The sequence below is a fragment of the Danaus plexippus genome, chromosome 15 (genome assembly GCF_018135715.1).
Source record: "Danaus plexippus chromosome 15, MEX_DaPlex, whole genome shotgun sequence".
NCBI lineage: Eukaryota > Metazoa > Arthropoda > Insecta > Lepidoptera > Nymphalidae > Danaus > Danaus plexippus.
In genome coordinates this window covers 1,233,012-1,256,063 of record NC_083547.1, presented here as the reverse complement: position 1 = coordinate 1,256,063, position 23,052 = coordinate 1,233,012, and the positions used below count along the sequence as shown (strand labels likewise).

The following is a 23,052-nucleotide window of genomic DNA, read 5'->3' as shown; positions in this document are numbered from 1 at the left end:
CAGAGGTTCTATGTGAAATAACAGGTATATTTTCTTTGGATATTTATAAAAAAGGAATTCAGTTAAATAATTATAAAAGTAATAAAATTTTAATATGGTATTATATAAGAATTAAATAGGAATATTGATATAAGTTTATCTTAATATTGGATGTATGTGTTCAGCCCTTTGGCTTTAATAGAAGTAAAAAAGTAAATAAAAAAATTCTTGGAAAAGTTTGGCGGGAATAAAAACATCGGTTTGATTGTTCGTTAAATCGTTTTAAAGCTAAATATTCGTTAAATTTAGGCAAAAAATGACAGCAACAGCAACATCTGCTACACAAGTAAGTTATTGTTTAAATTAGTTTAACTCAACTAGACAGATACTGTAGGTTCATAATAAACTGGTACGATATTATTTTATTAAATAATAATGTACTACCACAGGCAGTATCAGAATGGGTGAAAGTTTTTCCTAAGCAGGTAACTGAGAATTATACAAGTTCTGTTACCTTCATGAAACAATTGACAGTGGTAGCAGTGAGTACTATAACGTACTTAAAGAACGCATTCCCAGAGGACAGTTACACAGTGGAAACTTTTGGTGGCGTCAAATTGCGTATTCTTAAGAAAAAATGTAGAAACGAACTAGCGCAGTTTTTAAGCACTGCTTTGACTCAAGCATTTGAAGCGTTCGATAAAAAGTTTGTAAGTTATCAATTTTATATTTTTCATGGACATCTACCTCCCGATATTTTTATTATTACAAGTATTTTGTTCATCCTAAATAAGAAAACGTTCTTATTACTCGAGTTTTAAAATCCTTTAAATTTACTAATCACTTTTAAATGTTTATATTCATCATAAGCATTATAAATTAGTTTTGTATCTAAGAAGTTTATTTCTGTTCGGTGCGAGGTCACGTTTTTAATGATATTCCACTGAAACTATACAATGCTTCGTGTTAGAAAAGCTTTACGAGCGTCAGATAAAGATGAAATCTCACACTAAGCACGTACAGGCTAACATATTACACTCACAACCTCAGCTCCACCAGTTGGCGCTGTGTTTCTACGAGGACGAGTGTAAGCCGGAGAATCTCATAGAGTATCATATATTCGAGTACTCGTACAATGACGACCGCGTCACTCTCGACCTACACTCTAAGAGCCGCCACAGCCGCGGTCGCCACAGTCGCCACACCGAGCACACGTTCGAGAGCGTTCGCGAGCGCACGGTTCACCTCATACGGGCTTGTGTTGTTATCATGCAGTCCTGTCAGACGGAGCTGCCCGCCGCGTACGACGTCAGTCTGCGACTGTACTACAACCAGGGTAACATGTGTATTATCACAGCAAACATTTTCACATACACTTGTTTAATTGTAACTAAGTTTCTCGGACACCATCCGTTTCCTACGACTTTAATCTCGCCTGTCCGTGATCACGGTCTCAGTAAAGGGGCCGTGAGGTAAGGATTATGTAGTTGTGGCAAAACTTCGACTCCTTGATAATTGATATAAATTTATTTTGCTGTGTGTGTGTGTGTGTGTGTGAGTGTTCCTCTGTTTAAGTCTGTACCTACCATTCCGTCATATTAGACGCCCCCTCGGACTACCAAGCCCCGGGGTTCCTCAGTACCGATGAATCCGAGGACCACCTGGAGCCCTATCTGGTAGACGCCATCAAACTGGGCTGGGTGGAAACTCCTTACCATAAGCTCATAGCGAGATCCTTCATCAAGGAACACGTCCTCGCAAGCCACGAGGCTATCGTGAGTATATCGTTAACCGACTTCAAAGAAAGCAAGTTCTAAATTAAATTACGAATTCCGATTTGTTCATTAGAGATACGTTTACACATACGTTGTCATTATTCAAATCATTGAATATTTTATTTTCAACTGTAATATAACTATATTGTTTGTAACTACGTATGTTATAAAGTTTATATGACTTCCAGCCTTCACAGAACCGTCCGATACTATCCAACGAGGTTCAAGCTTCCGGTGAGTGTTGTGTATGATATAATAATTCTTAATGTTAAAAGCCAGGATTTGATTAACATTCGAAACATACAAGGTATTTAATAGAAGACGCGAATGTTCTCTTTATAAAAGTCGCAAGTAATATCGCTTAAGTCAGTCAGTCAGTCAGTCTTAATACGCAACAATCCGATTACTGGAACACTCCAGAACATACGCGTTTATTCTACTTGTTTCCAAACATTAATAGAAGGAATGCTTTAGTAAACGTGTAGTGAATAGTTCGCCCCCTTGTCACGAGGTGGCGCAACACCATAGGAATGATCCACATATATCGCATAAAAATATGTTAAGAATTTCATATACATTGAAGGCTCCAACATCGCACCTGACACCGATATCCAAATAGTCTGTCCCTGTAACAGACATGAAGAGGGATGTGACGTCAGCGAGCTGCTCAAGTGTCTGTGAGTTACATTACATACTATTCTTATATGGAAATACATATAGATATACATATATAACAATTAATATCTCCATAATTAAGTCATGTATAAAACATAATATTGTCTCTCTCTATCTCACTATCTCACTCACTATCTATCTATCTCACTCTCTGTCTAGGTTCTGCGGCACGTACCAGCACGCGTGTTGTTACGGCGTGTGTGACGTCACGGCCGCCGCGTCTCACTGCTGTGTGTCCTGTTATCAAACAGACACACACAGGACTCCCACTGATAAGAAGCTCGCCACTCTCACACACGCCAAGAGAGAGGTCACATTATAAGAATATTGTCCTGTATAAAGTTCCCCTCGATTTCTCTGGTCTGCCGTCATCGGACCCTGGTTTCCTTATCATGGGACCACCTTTGAAATATATTCTTCCTAATAAAAAAAATCATCAAAATCGGTAAATCAACGACGAAGGTATCCGCGAAGTAACAAAAAAAATCATATATTCGGTCGAATTGAGAAACCTCCTTTTTGAAGTCGGTTAAAAATATCAATAGTTTGATATTTATGGCAAGTCATTATAACACGAGGATTTTCACTACAGTGAAATAAAATAGTTCTTAATACATAATAATTAATAGACCATAGACTCGGGTCAATGATTAACTACCATAGACTACGGACTCGGGTCGTAAGAGCTCAAATGTTAGATTAGTTCAATCAAGTCACCCAAGTATCAGGTTCGATTCCAATAAGTTAATATTATATCATTGATTTGTAATTTTTTCCAATAACCGAAGTTTCAAATTATTCAGAGCCTGTGTATATTCCGCCGCACGTTGGAGTGGTGCGCCAGAATACCAAGCATAGATGGCGCGAGCATATCACAGAGGTTCCGCATATCAGAGACGAACGCCCACAAGCTGATGAGACTGCTGCACTCACACGGAGTGCTGCCCGAGGAACCCACCGAGTTAGTCACTATGAGCAGCGAGCATAAAATATACCATAAGTCTGAAACGTCCCACCACATAGTTAACTCATAAAAAACTATTAACTTCAAGTACAGAGTGTGAAATTCAAATTGAAAGTAAATGAAAGCACGAAAGTGAAGCTGAACGGTAAAAAAATAAATGTTATTATGATTTCAGTTCGAAAACCCCGCAGAAGATAATAACAGTGGCGCTTAATTCGGTCATGTCCAAATTCTTCAATATGAACAGAGATGTTGTGGAGCGGCTCCTGGCCGAAACCCTGCTGGAGGAGTCTGACCCGCTTTCGGGGGTCATCAGCCCCTTCGAACAGGTGAGCCTGACATCCGACGGCAATAAGACAGGGGTCACGACCCCTGACACAAACAGACACACACAGAAAACACTGGATCAGTACAAACAAGCTTTCTCCGCCGAGGACGATGTGACGTTGGATGAGAACCGCACTAAGAGGAAGTTGAGCGAGAGGAATCTGAGGAAAGGGGTCCGCACCAAGAGGTCCAGGCTCCAGTAGACGCCAACACTCACTCATTTCATGATTATCTTCTTTCAAATAATTACATTCTCATAAAAAATAGTTAATTTTATTAATTATACGTCTTAAATTCATAAGACATATGTCAAGAGAATACATTATATGTTCTGTTTATGTTAATTTAATGGCATAAAAATATTATAATTAATAAACCTTACATAATATGAAAATGATAATTTAATTTAAATCTCATGTATGTTTGTATCTGTTCTTGGAGTGAGCGGAGAAGTGTTTTATTTCGTTATAATAATGAGATGTGTAGGAACAATGTAACGGAGAATTGAAATAAAGATACTATGAAGGTTTCTTTGAGCGAGTAGGAACCGGTGCTGGAGAGCATCCGAAGATTTATAACGAGGGACATTACGGAGATTGGTAGTGAGGGAGTTGGAGAAAGGTAGAGAGGTCGAACAGCCATGGGTCAGGGTGGACTGGACGCGGTGCCAAAGAAGATACAGGAATTTATACGACACCAGGGCGAGAACATTTATACAACACAAGGGAAGGGGGAGGAAAGTTTGGACGGTGAGAGTATGTATGAGAAGATCCAGGATATAAGAGACAGGGCTGGTGGAGAGTGGGGTGAGGAGAACGAGAACGTGCTGTGACGACCTAGAGTTAGCGGGAGAAGAGACGGGATAGAGGCGTGCTTAGAAATAAATAATATGTTACTGCTTAGATTACAATTTAATAGGTCATTGTTTGATTGATTCTATTTTATTTCATTATTAATATAATCACCGAAGTTCGTTATCACGTAGCCCCAATACTTGGGGTCACCTACGGGGGTCAGCGGCTGGTTGTTCGGGGGGACCGCGGTGCGGTTCACCCTGTCGAGCTCCTTCAACATCATTTGTAAGACATCTGGATGTCTGTAATGACATGAGACGATAGAATTTTAATGGACACAGTAGACAAAAACCTCTGGGTCCTTGGGACAAGCTTTCGAATTGAGTTCTTCAGACATTAGTTATCACGTAATGTTCGGTATTAAAGGTAGTCTAGTGAGGTGAACTGCCTCCGCCTCTTAAACACTAGGTTAGTAATGTTCCTGAATCGTTTTGGCTGGCCACGTACATGTCGGCGAGGTTCCTGGTTTCGCACGGGTCTTCGTCTATGTTAAAGAGGCACGGCGCCTCCAGCGGTCGACACGGGAGCGCCTCGCGGTCTCCACACTCCACGGTCGCTTCAGATCTGTAATTATAATCGGCAAGCTGTTCTAGTACAATTCCTTTGTGATTACGATTTCCTTCTTGCAAGATCTTTCAGTAACGAGCTCTAGACCATCCTAAAAGCGGCTGTACCGGTAATCAGTGAGAGATGAAAAACTATTATTTTCAACTTTCATCTCGCTCGTAATAAAAACAAAAAGGACTTCAAATTACGTCTATCATGTTCTCTTCAGAAGATGTATCTCTATCTCCTGCCATCTCTAGTATCTCACCTCAGTCTCAGTATATGCTCCGTATCTGGCAACATCCCCATATCCAGTAGGGCGCCGGCCGCCTTAGAAGCTAGTAATCCTGTGGTGTCGTACGCTCCCTCGCGCCCCGCCGGACCGTACCACCCGTCCCAGGACCCGCCGTAGTTGGTGCCTGGATTAGAGGAACACCACGTCAGACAAGAGACAGTACTTCAACGCTTAGTGCTTACCACAAGTCTGAATCCTCAAAGTAATTACGTAGCGTTTTCAGTTTTTATTTAGTCGTAGTAGTATCGACGACTTTTTGGGGGTTACTTTAAACGCTAAAATTAGACGAAGAAATCTTGTAAGGGATAGACATTGGGTGAGGGTAGTCACATGTCCGATGAATAGAGACAGGTTTTCACGAGATGAGAGACGATGAGAGTGAAAGTACTCGCCTTTATGTACCTTCCACTGTTTGTATGTGATGGAAGCGCTGCCGTACTCATCGTCTATGTTGTGGACTAAGGACTCTCTGGCGGACGGGAGGTCCTGGGACAGCGCGCACCACTGATCGACGCCATCTATATGTTTAATCGAACTGAAATACCAAAGAACGTTAATATCTTTTATCTTTTCCTATCTGTCATTCTTATCTTTTCCTCTCTCGTGTCACCTAACGTTCATGCCGGCCGCGCTGAGCAAGGTCGGCAGCCAGTCCACTAGATGCATCCTCTGTGTGGCGACTCGAGATCTCTTGTCTATGAAGGGGCTCCACAGCCAGCCCGCCCCGCGCACGCCTCCTTCCCACAGAGTATTCTTTACCTTTTATTTCAAACAAACAACTTCTGATGTTAATGTTTGCTCCACAACATTATTGTAAATATATACCACATTTAGTTGCTTCGCACAAATCACTTGGAACGTAATGTTCGAGACGTCACAGCTTCGGTTCCGGTGGCGTCCAACTTGTAACGGTGGAATGTGTGACGTATCTAAGTTCACACACACAGTACTTACCCCTCTAAGAGGGTAGTTGGAGGCGGCGTTGTCGTTGAACCCGGCCGCGGCCCCGCCGTTGTCCGTCGTGAACACCACGATACTGTCGTTCAACACACCCTTCGCCTTCAACGCGGCGACCACTTCCCCGACCGACTCGTCCAGTTTCGTGAGCACGGCTGAAGCAATATGTTCGATAACATAATAAATAGGTGCTGTGCGGAATAAGGGATGAGGTTTTTTACATCAGACGGTCTACTTAATGGAATGTCTGCCGGTGGTTACCGGTCGCCGGTAGACGTCTGCGATATAAAGGGATATTGCGGATGCGTTGCCAACCTTGATAGTGAGAGAGGGAGAGGAGAGGGTGGGAAAGAGAAAGGGCAACCGTCTCTTTCTCCGCCATTAAAGACTACTTCACGCCGATCTACAGTGAGATTGTGGTACTTCCCCGGTTAAGTCAGCCCATGTTCGAGGTGTAGTAACCTGACCACAGATAGGGTCTACCATCTCATATGTTAAGAGAGGGAGGAGGGTGATTATCGTGAAGAGGAGGCGTGTGGAAAAGAGAGAGATTATTTTAAGAGCATGTTTAGGTACAACTATCCATTACCCTGTGAAAATTAAGAATAAACAAATTACTTAAGAAGTTGCACAGTTTTGATTATTCTGTATAATAAGTCAGCAACGTCCTGCAACTAAATAATAGCCTAGTTTTCTCGATCTGAATGCACGTTATAAATTGCTTAAATCATAGACGCAACTAGGTCAGGGGTCTGACTGTCTACTTCAGTGACGTGTCAGTATCCCGCATCCCGCCACAACTGACCTGTTCCAATTAAATATTAATATAAATAGGAATAGATTGTCCCGTGGAATAAAAGATAAACTCTTAGATTATTAAATCTATCCCGAGCATGGTTCGGCTCGTGTTTCACTAAGGAGGTTTCATATATCAGCGCACGTCAGTTTAACTGGCAACGTAACCGAAACGTAATTCAGGAAGTTGCAGGTTGGAGTCCAGCTCGCGTAGATGAAATTTTCACTATATATTTTCTAATTGATAGTAGCTGAAGCTAATCCTTATGGAACGTACCGGCAAATTTTCTCCGTTGGAAATCCTGAATATGTGTGAAGTTAACGAATAGCTTTTCTGGAGCCCGGATCGGCTCGGAGGGGTTGCCGGTGTGGACCGCGGAGTGAGACAGCATCAGGAACAGCGGGGAGCTCGTGTTGTGGGACTTTATTATCTGTAGAAATTTGGATTTGAAGCGTCAGAGCAAACAAAATAATCGAGATATTGAACATACAAGTTATTAAAGTCTAAGATAGACTTTGTCAAATATCGAGATTTAGCACAGAAAGCGAAGACAATATTTAGTGATACTTATATATCGTCTGTGGCCCTGACACCAACCTTGACAGCTTCGTTAGTGTAGACATCTGTGGCGTACTGCCCGAACAGGTCGTGGGCCGTGGAGAAGTCTAGAACAATCTTACACACATCGAATAAACTCATGTCACACCTTCACCAAATATATATATTTATAGGACAGGACAGGATATATTAACAGGACTTATTTTTATATGAAATTCACAATTAACCACGAAATAATGTGATACTGATATTAAAGGTTTAACATTGGCCCAAACATTGGGTTAGTAATCGCGTTAACTAAACCCGGTAGTTCGAAAAAGGAACCAAAGACAGGTGTAAAACTAATTCTGTTTAAAACAATAATTCTTGAACACTTGTTTTTTGTTTTTGTTATTGTTCACTTCGGGGGAAATCTGTATCAGCATATCGTCAAGGGGCGGAGTTGTAAATATGAACAAACATATTTTTATCATAGAATTGCAAGTTTTGATAAAAATATAATTAAGTTGACGCGTGTTCCGTAATCTAGAGTTATTTACAGGCAAAAATAAATTTAAATATGTGTCAGTTACAAAACGAAACATATTTGAAATATAATTTATTACGGTGTTAACAATTCACTTAAATAGTTTGTCATAAATTATTCGCATATCTGTACACGAACATGGTAACGATGTCTGATGCAGTGACGTAAGACATTTACCGCACTAAAATACTTTGACATAAAATATACCTACCTACCTACTAAAACAGTCTACTTAGCGACGCCCCGCTTGTTTGAAATAAAATGGAAATTTAAATAATTCTTCAAAAACACTTGGAAATAAAATAACTCAAGACATAATGAGATCTAAAACTCCCGCGAGTATTCCTTTTAAATGAAACTAATATTTGCAGATTACTGCGCAGCGACGTAACCGAAACGTCGGGAGTAGGTAGGTTTAAAAATAATAAAAAACGCGTAGTTATTATTTTCATTTAACTCGAAACATTATTTTTAAAGAAATAATTAAACACAAAATTAAATTATGGCATATAAAAATAATTAAATACAAAATTAAATTATTTTTAAATCAGGCCATTTTTAAGAGATCTTTTTTCTCTTAATATTTTTCTATACAAACCTCGTCTGAAATCAAATCCCCAATATCCTTTCTCCTGGTTCGTGTGATCGTACATGTCTATTTTTCCGTTCCAAAATCCAAGATGACTGTCGAATCTTAAATAAAAAAATTACCCATAACTTATAATTATCTACATAGTATACACAACAGATGAAATAGGGAATATTTTATATACTTGACTTTATATAATATATAATACATATTTACCCCCTATTTAACGGCAAGTATTCCTTTTTGTATGATCCGAGATGCCACTTGCCCACTAGATGTGTCTTATAACCTAGCTCCTTTAAATATTGGGGTAAAATTTTCTCAGTGAGCGGCAACCCTCGAGGTTCAGCCGCGAAAATTACAGTGTGTTGCATGCCTTAAATAAAACACACGAAATACGATTCGTAATATTATAAGCTAGGAAGTGAAATTAATCATTTCTTTTCATATGTCTAATATATCATAAAAAGATCGTATAATTCAATCATACAATAGATTTAAAAGTTGTTACTTTTATTTCAAAACAATACTTTCAATATAATTAAAAGGTAATAAATACTATGGGATACTAAAAATAATAATCAAAGAACCATCACGACAGATTCATGAATAAAGAAGTTACGTGAGCACACAAACAAATTAGTCGCGATATGTTTATATGCTGGTGGAATAAAGAGCATTTTGACTTAAATTATATTAAAAATAATAAATTTCCTTTAAAAAAAAAATAGTAAAATTTACCAGTATGTATCGGATACTTCCCCGTCATGAGCGCAGCTCTAGACGGCGTGCATATGGGCGTCACGTAATAATTGTGCAACGATACACCAGACCAGGCCATAATATCGATATTGGGGGTCGGTATTTGGTTCGATCCGTGGAATCCAACATCGTTCCAGCCCTACGATGTTTTATATTTTTAATATTCTGTTCAAAAGATGGATTTAAAAATGTTGCGAAATGACCTCAGAAAACTTTCAATGCATCAAGGTAACGGGAGATTTGTTAATTTAAAACAAACAAAAAAATGTCGTGCATTAAAAAATATATAATGATGTATTCGAAAAGGTTAACTTGATACTTCGGTATTCGAGCATTACTCTGAATTTATTTAATAATTTACTTCTTTATATCTAAATGTGTTGTGGAGGCAATTATCAAATGTTCGACACTCTATTTGTCTAAAGCCCACGCGTTAGACTGCGGGAAACAATAAGTGAAAGCGGAAAGTTCATTTGTGACGGAACAAAAGTTATAATCACGCGACGCATTTTTTATAACTTTACATAATTACACTTTTAATGTAAGCATACTTATGATAAATAATTCTGGTATTATATTACCCTGTCCTAGTATATTATCTTTATCGTACAATAAGTTACAATTTTTAAAATAAATATGAGATAATCAGGCACATTATGCAGTTTAAGTAAATATAGGTCCCGTTATCTCATACGTAAACATATCGGAGAACCAATTTATTTTACAGTAATCTTTGTACACAGGTCGTATGAGTTAATATATTTTTTTAAACCGCCTAAATCTATAAATATTCCAATAATTTCGACTAGAATAATAATATAGCTTTCATTAATAAAAACATATGTTCAGACGAACTCATAAAACAATATTGTCAGTATTATATAATTAATTTAAAAACTATTCACTAGTCGTAATAAACATTTAAATTAATAACGATGCACGAACTTACTAAATCGTCGGCTATTATTAACACAATATTAGGCCTTTCGTGACACTCACAATCAGACAGACTGGTCACAATAAACAATAATAGGAACAACAACATACTGCTGGGAGATTCAAATTCAAAAAGTTCCTCAGCTGTCACCCGCGGACACTCAACGGAGCTGTCACATGAATTATTCATGTGATTGGTACATCGAGTCTCAAGCCGCATTTAAATGATCGCGCCGTTAATGAACACATCGGACGAATATTTAAATGTGACTTATATTACTAACAAATGGACTGTAAGTTGTCTGAAATAAACAAATTATTATTATTATTATATTAGACATTTAGGACCAGATGTGATTTTTTTTTTAATGAAACTATTTAAACTAAAAATGTAAAGATATTCTGACTAAACTACTTAAAATAGAAACTTTAAAAGATCTAACTCAATTTATATAAAAACAACAAATTTAATACGTATTTTCCGAATGGGTTTTCTATATAAAATGTCTTTTGGTTCAAATTATTTATCCTCCATGTTCCGTCTACAACGTCTCATATTACTTGAAATTATTTTTGAACGATTTTTTTTTTAAATTTGTGTAAATTTCCTACAAGATTATTCAAACGTAACGGTGCAGGTGAAAACATCAGATAAATAACGTTATTAGTTATACAAGTGATATCGTATCAAACATTGTAAAAAGGGGTACATTTAAATTAAACCAGTTAAACCTGTATCGTATAGATATAAGGACGAGGGAAATGAAACGCCCGAATGTTGATATAAGACTGCTTTATTAACGTTACTGGTGTGGGTTTTATATTATGATGGCACTAAACATGTGTATATCTAGATAGATACCGCATAGACAAGAGGTCATAGATTCCAAGTGCAAAGTAAATTCGCAATTTTTTTTATCGATACTTTCTGTTAGCAGTGCTTTCTTATTTGCGGCCAACGTCCAACAAATAAAACGTTTATTAGGTAAAGAACGAATGAGGTTATAGCATAAAAAAAAATACAATTTATAAGCCGATATTATGAAATGATTGAATAAAAATCAATACAATTTTCATATTTAATCTCTTAGTAACAAATGATTTTAATTCTTTCTTAGTGTACTTTTGTACAAACCGTTTTAATTAACTGATCCAACTATTAACTATGACTGGCCGGCCACAGAGGAACATTTTTATTCCTCGCTATCAAAGATACACAATTAGAAATCAAATAAAAGACACATTATAAATATTTATTTTATTTTCAATGTAAATGACAGTCTATTACCGATGCCTCAGTATATTGTAATGCCGGGGAACACAATACATATATGTATATCAATAAGAAAATGATATATTAAATCTAATATTTAAATTATTGCCCTTAGCTTGATCTAATGAATCGCAATTGTATCACTCTGAAACCAAATAATTCACAAACAACTTATATATAATCGGTTATATGTATATTCTTGCATTTAACACAAACAACAGTACACCGTCACATCTGAGAAACAATACTTAGAATGTACACAGCGATACATCCAGAGAAATTAACTTAAAATGGTCCTTTCATACATATCTCTAATATAAACCACACCGATACCGCTTACTGACAACATATATTACTATACTCTCCAAACGACCCGCACAATACTATACAGTGAGTCCGTCAAGTGAAATGCATGGAGACCTTACAAAACAAAAACATCTCACGAGCTGCAACCTCCACTAGCGACGGTTATTATGCTAAGGTGATATCTAACATAACCAAATACAATTTGTTCAAATAATAATAAAACCTTTCCTTATACTTCTTTGGCATCACAACAATCCAACATTTAAATACCCAGAGGTCGGAGGTCATGAAATTAACATACTCTATGTTTATAAAATTATAATAGTTATGGTCAGAACAGTAATTTAATGTATAAATGAGAAGTTCCTTGACTCCAGCTCCATATAGCTGTCTCACTCTAACATTGTGTTGCATCTCACTCACTCCTTGCGTGGTTTCCTCTTCCTCTGTCCGTCGCCGGCTGCTTCCGAGTCCACTAAGGGTGTGGTCTGTGACAAAAAAAAACACAGTAATTATTAAAATAAGCTGTAAATGTTTATTATACGTTAAAATATAAAGTAATAAGTTAATGGGGTCTGCAAAAAATATAGTGACATATATATTGGAGCTAACATGCGTTTTATTGGGACACCTAGATAAGACTTCCCAAAGTGAGTGATGTCGCCCCTTTGTGGGGGGATTTGTAATTTGTAAGGTTATGGTACTGGTTTTTCAGAAGGAGAAATAATGGTGGCATTAAAAATTAGTTTACTCTCAAAGTGGGCAGACAAAATAAGTTTGGGAGCCCCTGATGTTGGTCAATTTGTGATGTATTTAAATAATCAATTAATGAATATAATATCCTAGTATTGTCATACATCACTGGTGTCAGCCTCAGGCTCGGGGCCTTCGAGATCAGCTTTGCTCGTCTTCTCACTGGTTTCTTCAACTTCTTCTTGATGAGGATCATCCTCTACAACCGCGTCCGTCTTCTTGACATCCGCTTCCGGATCCTAGTGTTGGATTGAAAATGTCAAATTGTACTTTATATAAATTAACATGATTATAACTGTGCGAGTTAGTTGTACGTGTATTTTACTATCATATAAACAGTATAATCACTCTTGAAATAATTTCAGAAATATTTAAATACTTAAATCAAAAAACTAATGTTTAAAAACATAAAAGATTTTTGAATGTTTGTTTACATTTTATATCTTGTTTCATTGGACATGATTTCTCTTAATAAAACAAGTTCAAGTTGACAATGTTTATAGTAAATTAATTTCTCTGTCAATTGCCATCTCGAGTTAATTAAGGATGTATATTTTGTATGTATGTATGTGTATTTGTATGTTTGTGTATATATATACCACTCGAGGTCCACAACACATGTATGCGACGAAGGCCAACACAGCGAAGGAAACCAGAAGCGCGGCTCCCCACAGCCAGGGTCTGTCACCCACCGAGCGCAGGACGAGCTCCACCACGGACTCCTAGCATCACAACTACTGTACTACTGACTAGCATACTAGGACACTACACATACGGGGTGAATGGGAAATAACTTTGGAGAAACGTAAGTTTGGACAGGGACTGGCTGGTCGGAAGCTGTTCACAATATAAACCATAGACAAATAAATGATAATATAAATATAATCAGTACTATATCCGAGTTCTAGCGTTCTATCGCTTATACGACTACCCTTCCAGGCGGTGCCTTCACATTATCGTATAGCTAAACAAAACAAGCTGAACATGTTACTTCCTAGTTCTGGCGTGTATTATAATGTAGACCTCATAGGATCTCCTTATAAGGTAGGCGACGTATATAACGATAGGTACGGCGCAGTACACCACGTACAGCGACACCGCGCCCGGCCGGTACTTCACGGCTCTCAGCAGTTTGCCCCACCACGTTTTCTGATCGACCGTTATATTACAACATATGTCCGCCGGTTTAAATTTTAATAATTTCTTTTCAATAACACATATCTAGAAGGAACATTTGTTAGAACGTCTCAAACCTCGCTGATCATACTAGTTTAAGGTCGAACGACTTTACCTATAAATTTAATTAACTAATTTTTATCATCCATAAGTTAATAGTTTCCAAGGGTTTCCAAGGGTCAACTCACCGAATCACTGGATATCCTCTGTTTCTTGAGAGCGAAGCCCTGAGCGGCCCAGGCCTCCGCCACCGCCGGATCGTCCGTGATGATCAGGTTGTCGAACAGGAGCATGGGCGACATCGACCACAGTTCAAATCCAACAGCGTGCTGGGAAAATATACAGACAGTAATATTAAAATATTGATACAAAAATACGACATTTTAAATTTCATTAATTCAGCAAAAATAACATCGAAAATTTATCTTTCCTGTATGTAATGGCATAGGACATAGGTGTTCATATTGTGACATTAAACTGTCAAAGAGAATTTTAATCATTTCTGACTATAGTAAATTTTATTATGCTTTCTCAAATCATCGTTTTAAATGTAGCTTTAATTGTGTATTTCATATTATACTTACAATGGGCGTCATCCTGAAGGGATGCTCGTCGTTGAAGTAGTCCGGGTTGGGGATCCGTCTTGGACTCCACTTGCCCTTGTAGTTGGGGTTGGGGATGAGAGGTGCCCGCCAGATACCCTACACAAAACATGTAACAATTATAAATATTTTAATTAATTTTTGCTTCGGTATTGAGCTCGGAGATAAATTATAAAATGTGTTAGAATAATAGCCATGTAACTAGCAGACAGCGACATCTATCGTCTGTGTCGCGGGACTACAAATCTACTTCCACGCGTCGTTCCTGCAGGAACCAAACGGAACTGCAGGATAAATTATAACCTAGGTCTTATTCAGAGATCTAACCTATGTCAGTATATCAATTATGTAAGTAATTTTCGCTTGGAAAAATACAGACATCTTTCGCATTTATAATATACACAGAATAAGTGGGCTTTGTTACAGTAGATTATGTTAAGGGACCTTGTATTTAGGGTTGGGTATGGTGGGCGGCGCCCAGGTTCCACAGCCGGGTGCGGAGGCACAGCGAGGGTTATCCACGAGAGGCGCCTCCCACTCCCCGTCCATCTCCTCGTCCCAATCCGCAGGTTTCTTGGCCTCCGGGTCTGTGACACGTCGGACAACATCCAGTTCAATATATATCATTAAAACAAGTATTAATAAAAATAAATTATTTAAAAAACTAGTTCTAAAACCAGTCGCGCGTCGAGAACGTGACACTACCAGAGTATTATTATATACATGAAACTGGCAAGGAGAATATGTTGCCATATAAAAAAATATATATACATAATTGGGGACTAGTGTATGATATAAGTATATAAGTCGACCTGGTATCATGTCAGGCTCGTCTTCCAACCAGCCGTCTGGCTTGACAGCGTTGAAGTCTATGATCTGTGCCGGCTCACTCTCATCCCAGTCATCTGGCTTACTCGCTGAGGGATCGACGATCTGTAATCATACAAATTTTTCTTTTACCACATAAAATATATACATAGGTGTGTTATAATCAAACATTGATCCTACATGTCCTTTTCATTATTAGTTGAAGACTAAGCAATATATCAGTTCCTGTATCTTTGCAGCAAAATAGATGTCACTCGTCTCTCACAATGTATGAAAGATTTTAAAACCAAATATGCTACAAGAACTAGAAATCATTTAAACTTTTTCTTCATTTCTTTCATAATATCCTAGTTTTGTATAGATCTGATAGTTACTTGCGACCAGGTCCATCGACAGGACGTACAAGAACTTGCCACAAAAACTGTTACATATAAAATTTTGTAAGTAAGAAGCACTTAATACAAACACAATCAGAGCGTCCAAATGTGATTTCCCCTCATCTTCGCATAATTCAACATGGAGCGGGTGAAACTAATATATTTCGGATACACTACGCGTGCTTTATTTTTGGTTAAAACTACATACTCCCGACGTTTCGGTTACTCTTCAGCAACCGTGATCACGGGCAGACGAGGTGTGATTATGTAGTTTTATAATAATAAAATCCTCGTAGTATATCCGAAATATATTAGTTTCATTTAAATGAATAAAACTCGCGAAGATCTCATTATGGAACGGGCGACTTACTGTAATTAGCAAAGAAAAATGCAGTTTTTGGACAAGAACAAAACGCTGAAACGTGACTCGCGCACGAAAAAACCTGTTGCAGGTAGAACAAATTCTTCGTTATCAACTTACAATTTGCATATTATCTATATTGAATTAGTTTTTATTGTATATTAAAACATGCAATGTATTATAATCATAGTCGGATATCAAGACCAGAACAAGCTTCCGAAGCTGCTGAGGCAACTCAGAAATTATATACATCCTGATTCCAGGGGCGTGAACAGAGATTTGGGGCGGGGTGAGCAGAATATGCTTGGAAAAAATCATACGAATTTTCATCATAGTTACCGCGTCCAGATCATTGATAATATTCGAGACTAAAATTACAGCGGTCCGTTCAGAACTAACATCTATATATTTTATAGATCTATCAGCTGCCTCTGAGCCGCGGAAGTACCTTAAAACGACTACGATCAGCTCATCGCCGCTTTATGGGAGTTATTTAAGTCATGTGTGTTGTATTATTAAATGTACGTGAGTAAGAATTAAACAACATAGGTTTAGCTGTTCTATGGCTAGGGCGTGCTGTGCTTATTTGCATCTGTGCTGCGCGCGCCGCTGCGGCTGATTCTGTCCTTTTTTCTATTATTTTAGCTTCGCTTTACTGTTCCACACAGCTGCATGCCCCAGCCGCTCTCTATAATAACACTCGAGCACTACCTTCTCCCTCTCGTCCCAGTCCTCTGGCTTCTCGTCGTTGGGATCGTCCACCTCCTCCGGGGGGTTGACGGGTGGGGTGAAGTCTTCTAGCAACGAACCGGCGTTGAACTCCTTGTTGTCGACGAGCACTGAGAATGTGTTGTCTGGCCGCACTATCAGAGTGTACAGGTGAGGCTCCTTGTCTTTGTAGATGTCTTCAAGACGTTGGCTGGAAAATATCAATATCAGCATAAGTTCACAATAAAATGTCTTTAAATGCAAAATAAATTAAATAAAGTATATGTATATATACAGACCAAAAATTATTATACTCAATTTATAAGAAATGATTTTAATCCAATGAGAGTGATACATACATATAAAGTCATAGAAGCTCATATAATACAAAAAAAATTTTTTTTTGCTAGACCAGATTAAAGTAAACTACAAAAAAAAAAAACAAAAATAAATTATCGTAGTAAGGCGCAAATCATTAGCTTCACAGCCACACTTGATACATTTAATTTACCATCACACTCCTAACAATAAGAATATTTTATTAAATGTATGGGAAAATCTGAAACTTTATTACTACAGACTAACTGACAGTTACACTAACTGCAGGTAGTTAGAAAATTAATTCTTACGTTGGTTTCTTGCAGTGTTTTTCTTCGATGGTCCCATTCTTGGGGTTTTTGTGTCTGAAGATGAAGTGCAGTTTGTTGTCGTTGCCACATTTGTCGGGCCCAAACATGATGGTGTACGCAGTCTGGTCGTGGAACTGTTTGAGGTCTGCTTTCGTGGTCACTCCGCGTGATAGAAGTTTTAGGTAAGCACCACCACAATTTTGACCCTCCTGTATAATGAACATAGGATTTACTACAAATGTTTACGGCACAGGGGAAACCTCTCATCATTCAATGGATTCACCCTCCATGTCGTTGCAGGGAGAGGAGATTCAACAGTGCCTGGGACTTGCGACCCAGGTGTAGGTGTAAGGGGCCCCTATCTAACGCGCGTTAAACACCCACCTCTACCGTCCAAGCTCCTCTCTCTACCTAATGCATTTATTAAATTAGAAATGACTATTTCGAGAAAGCTCTGTGTATATACTGCAAATAGTGTTTGGTCAATTGAGCAACTGAATTATTTACATCTTCATTATCAACGACTTGTCACAGTTCATTTGTCAACATTTCCTAACTGATATGTTCCTTGTGATTTCGTATCCTAAAGCCTATTATAACACAAAGACTATAAACCATCTCAATCTCAAATTGGAGAGCAGCCAATTACGCTGTAGCGCACATTTCCATTCCTCTTTGTGATAATTTTAGACAATTTTACCGGCACATAAAACATCGCATGCCGTCAGTTTTATTATCATTTAAATAAAATTATGCAAAATCATATAATAATATAGTATTTCTTGATATTCGAGCAGCATGTATCGTAACTGAAGAATAGTGGAAGTGACTTGCGACTAATTGGCTTATCCGAGCCACAGCACACAAAGTACCGTGAACTAACAACAAAGAATATTACATCACACACTAAAACATATGCGAGATTGTATAAAAGAAAAAATACTTAGAATTGTATGTATTTATACATTTTTTTTTCAAGATTCATTATCTTGCTCTCACCTGCATAGTCACTTCGTATTGTACAATGAGTGGTTTGTCTTTGAACTCGAACGGCCGGTCGAGCAGTGTTGATATAGCTGCATGCTTAGCTTCCGTAGTCAGCACCAACCCTGAGTCGCTATTGAATATTTTTCTTGTTGGTATTTGTATCTGTGTACAAAAAATATAAATGTAAGTTAATATAATACATTTTAGATTTTAAAATGGTAAAACAGATATAAATAAAATTTAGATTCCACACATATTTTATAATTTAATAGATAATGTTTGAGGTTAATTACCTCCCATTTCCCATCATATTTGGCGATATCTTCGTCCACACCCTGTTTCTTTGCTTCAGACTTAATCCACTTCTTCTTGAACGATGCCACATCATCAAAGTTCTCCGCCAGATACACCTTCTTGGGATCGGCCTTAGGACTTTGGTAGATTTCCTCTTCCGTCTAATATGTAAAGAATTTTAGATATTTTTTGTACACACATTCACATTGAACTAGAATGAACAGATCTTGTTATATTACTATTTTGTGTTACAAAAATTGTTATCTGATTACTATTCAGATAATTAAATGGGTCAAAAGATATCGAAATGTTGAAGTAGGAATTTAAACATTATTCTCACACATTAAAAGAATATATAACATAGCTGAACCATTATTTACATGACATAATTATTTATTATATTAATAATATTGTAACGTGTCATTCATATAATTATAATTAATATATAAATTTCCTTTCATGGGGTTATTTCTAATTGCAAATATTTATGAACATTCAGAAACCATTAAATAATAGGTAACGCTGTTCCGCACTCAGACACTTCCGATAAGTACGTAAATTGCAATCAATCAACGGCAGTGTTTAGTAAATAGGACAAGAGAACTAACCTCAACAGTTACTCCATCTTCGGCATCGTCGACATCGGCCGTAACTTGCAGCGAGCCAGAGACTACCAAGAAGCTTAATAAAAAGACCCGCATAATACCAGGTGCCATCTGCAATTGTAAAATTTCAATAAATTCCGACAAAAATGTAATTCAGCACAAGGACCGACAAACAAATAAAATATTTGAAATTGAATTAGATTGTAGTTTACAATTGAATTAGAAAAATTTAAGGCATGCTACGGACACCGGACGACGGAAATCCTCAATAAATACAATTATAAGCCTGGCTTAATGCTCACGGGCCATACAGAAGTCATGATAAGCTACAATTACTAACCATGCACTTTCGATTTTTAGTTACAATGCGCCGGTCACTAATTAAACATCCAATTGGAATAAAAGTCTTTATCTGATTTAACACTTAAAGAAAACAAATTGATAATAGATGCAAGTCGCTACCAAAAGCCGCACAAATATTGAACTAAGCTTTCATAGTTCATATTTTCAATACTTCAATCATTTGCGATCACCGAATTAAATGAACTCTTTTGATTAGACGGATGGTTTTGAACAATCTGTGGAAGCATTTGATTGGTGGCTCAAAATCAAACGTCCAATCGCAAACAAACAGTTGTTATCGGATGTCAGAGTAGCAAATGACATGTATACTTGTAGAATATAAAGATTCAATATACAGACATTCAATATGTTAAATCGCAAATATGACGGCTGGCCTATTAAATTATTTTTTCCTTTTTCCTTGCCTTTTTAATATATTGTATATAAGTACAGGAATTCCAATAATTTTATTTAATAAAATTCGGTAGTATGGACATAAATGCATATTTAGTGAATAATCTAAATAAACCAGAATTTTAAATATATAAAATTTTATGTTTTGAGAAAATCAATGAACACTGTGATTTAAAATAATGAATTTCTAGAAACACATTATATTTAAAAAAATAGCAACCTACTTGACAGTATTCGTATTCTTTTAACATTAAAACTAAAGTATTAAAATTCCCTTCAGACAAGGCAACAACAAAAAATAATTCAACTAACATTTTAAACTACAATTGAAATAAATAAATTTTATATTTTAACAGAGAATAAAAACATGATGTTTTTTAATTTTTTTACTGTTAAAATATTTTACAAAAATATTTTTCAGATCGTACCATAATGTAAGTGAAGTATAGACCATAGTTTGTTAAACTTGGCGCTCTCAATCTTCAAATTGAATCAAATTTATGAAATCAACATGGCGGATAAATGGGAAAGTAAGTTTGTTTGTTTGTATTAATTTAAATTGTTATTCCATTTTATATAGTTTTTTATTCTAATTCCTTTTACAAATTTTAATAACTATAGTTTTTTTGAAGCCCTCTAGTGTCGCCTACTTTCAAATGGGAAATATTTACCAAGGTTCAAAATTTAAAAAAATTCAAATTTCCAGCCGAATTGTCATTATATATTATATTTTTTAGGTTCTTCAAACTGAGTGCTGGTTTAAAACTTTACTTTTTGTGTGTTATAATACGGTTTAAAGTATATAAAAAATAATTTTGTTTATGAGTTATTCAAAAGAAAATAACATTTATTTTCAGATGTTCATAACGATGAAAAACATTCTCTTAGACTGCAATATCAGATTAAAGCTGAACCAATGGATATGGATTTACCTGAAGACGATGAAGAGCCACCAGCTTTCGGTCCAGCGGCGTTGGGCCTTCATAGAGTTGGGACAAAATTGCCGCCAAAACCAGCACCTAGTGAACCTGTGCAAAAATTAAATGCCAGAGGTATGCCAGCTCGAATACGAAAGAAAAATAGGTTTATATTTGTTGATGACTTTGTTAATACATCTCCACCAAAACAGTCTCCAAAGAGGACTCCTAAGATATTAGCAAAAACTCCAAGTAAGCCGTCAAGTGCAAAGAAACAGAAATCGCCAATGAAAACGCCTAAACACAATGAGAAAAGCGAAGAGAAGTGTGGAAATCAATCACCGGACCGTAAGAGTGGACAGAGGATAGGTATGAGGTTAAGAAATCTCTTGAAGTTGCCTAAAGCCCACAAATGGGTGTGCTTTGAATATTTCTATAGCAATATAGATAAGGCTCTGTTTGATGGAGAAAATGACTTCATGATTTGTCTTAAAGAATCATTTCCCCAGCTCACTAACAAGAAGCTGACTCAGGTTCAATGGGCCAAAATAAGACGAATGATGGGAAAGCCGAGGAGATGTTCACAAGCTTTCTTTGCTGAGGAACGAAAGGAATTAGAAAGGAAAAGAAAACTTATAAGATATATTCAGCAGAGGAAAAATGCTGATATATGTGTCAAAGACTTGCCTAGTGAGATACCTATGCAGTTAGTTGTAGGAACAAAGGTCACGGCAAGACTGCGCAAACCACAAGATGGCCTGTTCACTGGCTGTATTGATGCGGTGGACACATCAAACAATACATATAGAATAACATTTGAAAGACCTAAATTGGGTACACACTCCGTTCCAGATTACGAAGTCCTTTCAAATGAACCTCCTGATACAATAAGCTTATCAAGCATAACCCAGAAGTTCAGGCCGCGCTACGTCATGCAAGAAATCTTTAGTCTTTATCAACCAACCTTCCCCAATAAAAACACAAGTCAAGGCGATCCCATGATGGGATGTACAGATTTGACCAAACAACTCGATTCACATCTAGGGAGTTACCCTTTCACGTTGCTCGAATTAATAGTTAAACTATCAAAGATATTACAGGCCAAGAAAAGTAAAATAAATAAATTGAAAGAGTACAACTGTGAAGCCGAGAAAAGGAAGTCATTCGGCCAAAGAATGCCCGAGGACTTTGAAAGGAAATACGCTTCGGTTGTCATCGACCTAGAGCGGATGAACATGGATCTACAGGAATATATTAATAAAATACAAGTGTACTGTCAACAGATTGCTCCGGGTCCGAGTTTAGCAGCTATGTTGGCACCATCACACTTGAGGGAAAAATGTCGCGAAGAAGCTGCCATATTAGTGGAGAAGAATAATAATGGCTCCATTAAAGACAATAACATTATCGAACTGATAACTGATCTCACGGCCCTTATGTTACAAGTTAAAAGCTTATCGGACTCGGACCAGAACGCTTACGAGTTGAGTGTCTTGCAAGGGACTATGGATCAGATAAAGACAAAGCTGGAGCCGCAATACCAGAAGATATTCCAGACTCATGTTGAATTACACATGCAGAGGATCCAAATGGGCTTGGGACAGATGATAACTAGCAGTTACGTCTCCAGTACATAGTCTCCTGGTGACGTAAATTTATAGATAATACATATAATATGAAATTTTGCATATATACATTTCTGTATATAATATTTGAGTCTAGTGTTGTAATATTGTACCTTATTTAACACAGAACTATATATAAACCTGTAAATGTTTTAAAAAAGTTATAATATATTAGGTAAAATAAATAGTTGCTATTTATTATGAAGATCTTCTTACATTTTTCCTATTTCAAAGAATGTTCCTATGGTTTTTTTCGGTTTTGAAGATGGTGAAAATTTAATTCGAAACTTACGCAGTAGAATAAATTGTAATGTTA

General features: G+C 37.0%; 4 protein-coding genes across 6 annotated transcripts; 2 read left to right on the top strand and 2 right to left on the bottom strand.

Annotated features, from left to right (window-relative positions):
- The first annotated feature begins 162 nt into the window (after positions 1-162).
- Positions 163-4,108, top strand: LOC116766605 (uncharacterized). Its single transcript, XM_061522917.1, has 7 exons — positions 163-1,315; positions 1,582-1,754; positions 1,943-1,988; positions 2,338-2,431; positions 2,589-2,739; positions 3,233-3,390; positions 3,569-4,108. The coding sequence occupies exons 1-7, from the start codon at positions 976-978 to the stop codon at positions 3,921-3,923; spliced, it is 1,317 nt and encodes a 438-aa protein (XP_061378901.1). The 5' UTR covers positions 163-975; the 3' UTR covers positions 3,924-4,108.
- Positions 4,109-4,612: 504 nt separating this feature from the next.
- Positions 4,613-10,765, bottom strand: LOC116766530 (arylsulfatase I-like). Of its 3 annotated transcripts, none has more exons than XM_061522916.1 (12): positions 10,651-10,765; positions 9,583-9,742; positions 9,058-9,217; positions 8,851-8,945; positions 7,766-7,833; positions 7,445-7,598; positions 6,370-6,527; positions 6,026-6,174; positions 5,808-5,950; positions 5,389-5,539; positions 5,022-5,138; positions 4,613-4,816 (listed from the first exon to the last, which is right to left on the bottom strand). In XM_061522916.1, exons 2-12 carry the CDS (start codon positions 9,680-9,682, stop codon positions 4,657-4,659), a joined length of 1,455 nt encoding a protein of 484 aa, XP_061378900.1. In that variant the 5' UTR covers positions 9,683-9,742; positions 10,651-10,765; the 3' UTR covers positions 4,613-4,656. The 3 variants fall into 3 exon arrangements, with proteins under 3 accessions (XP_061378900.1, XP_032512308.2, XP_061378899.1); XM_032656417.2 differs by having other exon boundaries at positions 10,553-10,744; XM_061522915.1 differs by lacking the exon at positions 10,651-10,765 and adding an exon at positions 10,603-10,650.
- A 1,017-nt stretch (positions 10,766-11,782) lies between these two features.
- Positions 11,783-19,956, bottom strand: LOC116766171 (calnexin). The gene is made up of 13 exons (XM_032655906.2): positions 19,779-19,956; positions 19,442-19,549; positions 18,833-18,994; positions 18,552-18,701; positions 17,553-17,761; positions 16,927-17,134; positions 15,462-15,582; positions 15,094-15,236; positions 14,632-14,748; positions 14,236-14,376; positions 13,471-13,593; positions 12,976-13,110; positions 11,783-12,606 (listed from the first exon to the last, which is right to left on the bottom strand). Exons 1-13 carry the CDS (start codon positions 19,779-19,781, stop codon positions 12,538-12,540), a joined length of 1,689 nt encoding a protein of 562 aa, XP_032511797.2. The 5' UTR covers positions 19,782-19,956; the 3' UTR covers positions 11,783-12,537.
- Positions 19,957-20,627: 671 nt separating this feature from the next.
- Positions 20,628-22,941, top strand: LOC116766162 (protein lin-9 homolog). The gene is made up of 2 exons (XM_032655887.2): positions 20,628-20,724; positions 21,052-22,941. The coding sequence occupies exons 1-2, from the start codon at positions 20,706-20,708 to the stop codon at positions 22,746-22,748; spliced, it is 1,716 nt and encodes a 571-aa protein (XP_032511778.1). The 5' UTR covers positions 20,628-20,705; the 3' UTR covers positions 22,749-22,941.
- The last annotated feature ends 111 nt before the right edge of the window (positions 22,942-23,052 follow it).

Coding starts and splice junctions, on each gene's coding strand:
- LOC116766530 (XM_032656417.2), bottom strand. CDS start 10,729: ATGAATAATTCATGTGACAGCTCCGTTGAGTGTCCGCGGGTGACAGCT. Junction 6,175..6,369: donor CCAACTACCCTCTTAGAGGG/GTAAGTACTGTG, acceptor TTGAAATAAAAG/GTAAAGAATACTCTGTGGGA. Junction 5,951..6,025: donor GCGGCCGGCATGAACGTTAG/GTGACACGAGAG, acceptor TTGGTATTTCAG/TTCGATTAAACATATAGATG.
- LOC116766605 (XM_061522917.1), top strand. CDS start 976: ATGAAATCTCACACTAAGCACGTACAGGCTAACATATTACACTCACAA. Junction 1,989..2,337: donor CAACGAGGTTCAAGCTTCCG/GTGAGTGTTGTG, acceptor TATACATTGAAG/GCTCCAACATCGCACCTGAC. Junction 2,432..2,588: donor AGCGAGCTGCTCAAGTGTCT/GTGAGTTACATT, acceptor CTCTCTGTCTAG/GTTCTGCGGCACGTACCAGC.
- LOC116766171 (XM_032655906.2), bottom strand. Junction 18,702..18,832: donor AATATGATGGGAAATGGGAG/GTAATTAACCTC, acceptor TTTTGTACACAG/ATACAAATACCAACAAGAAA. Junction 14,377..14,631: donor CCTTCAGGATGACGCCCATT/GTAAGTATAATA, acceptor ATATTTTCCCAG/CACGCTGTTGGATTTGAACT.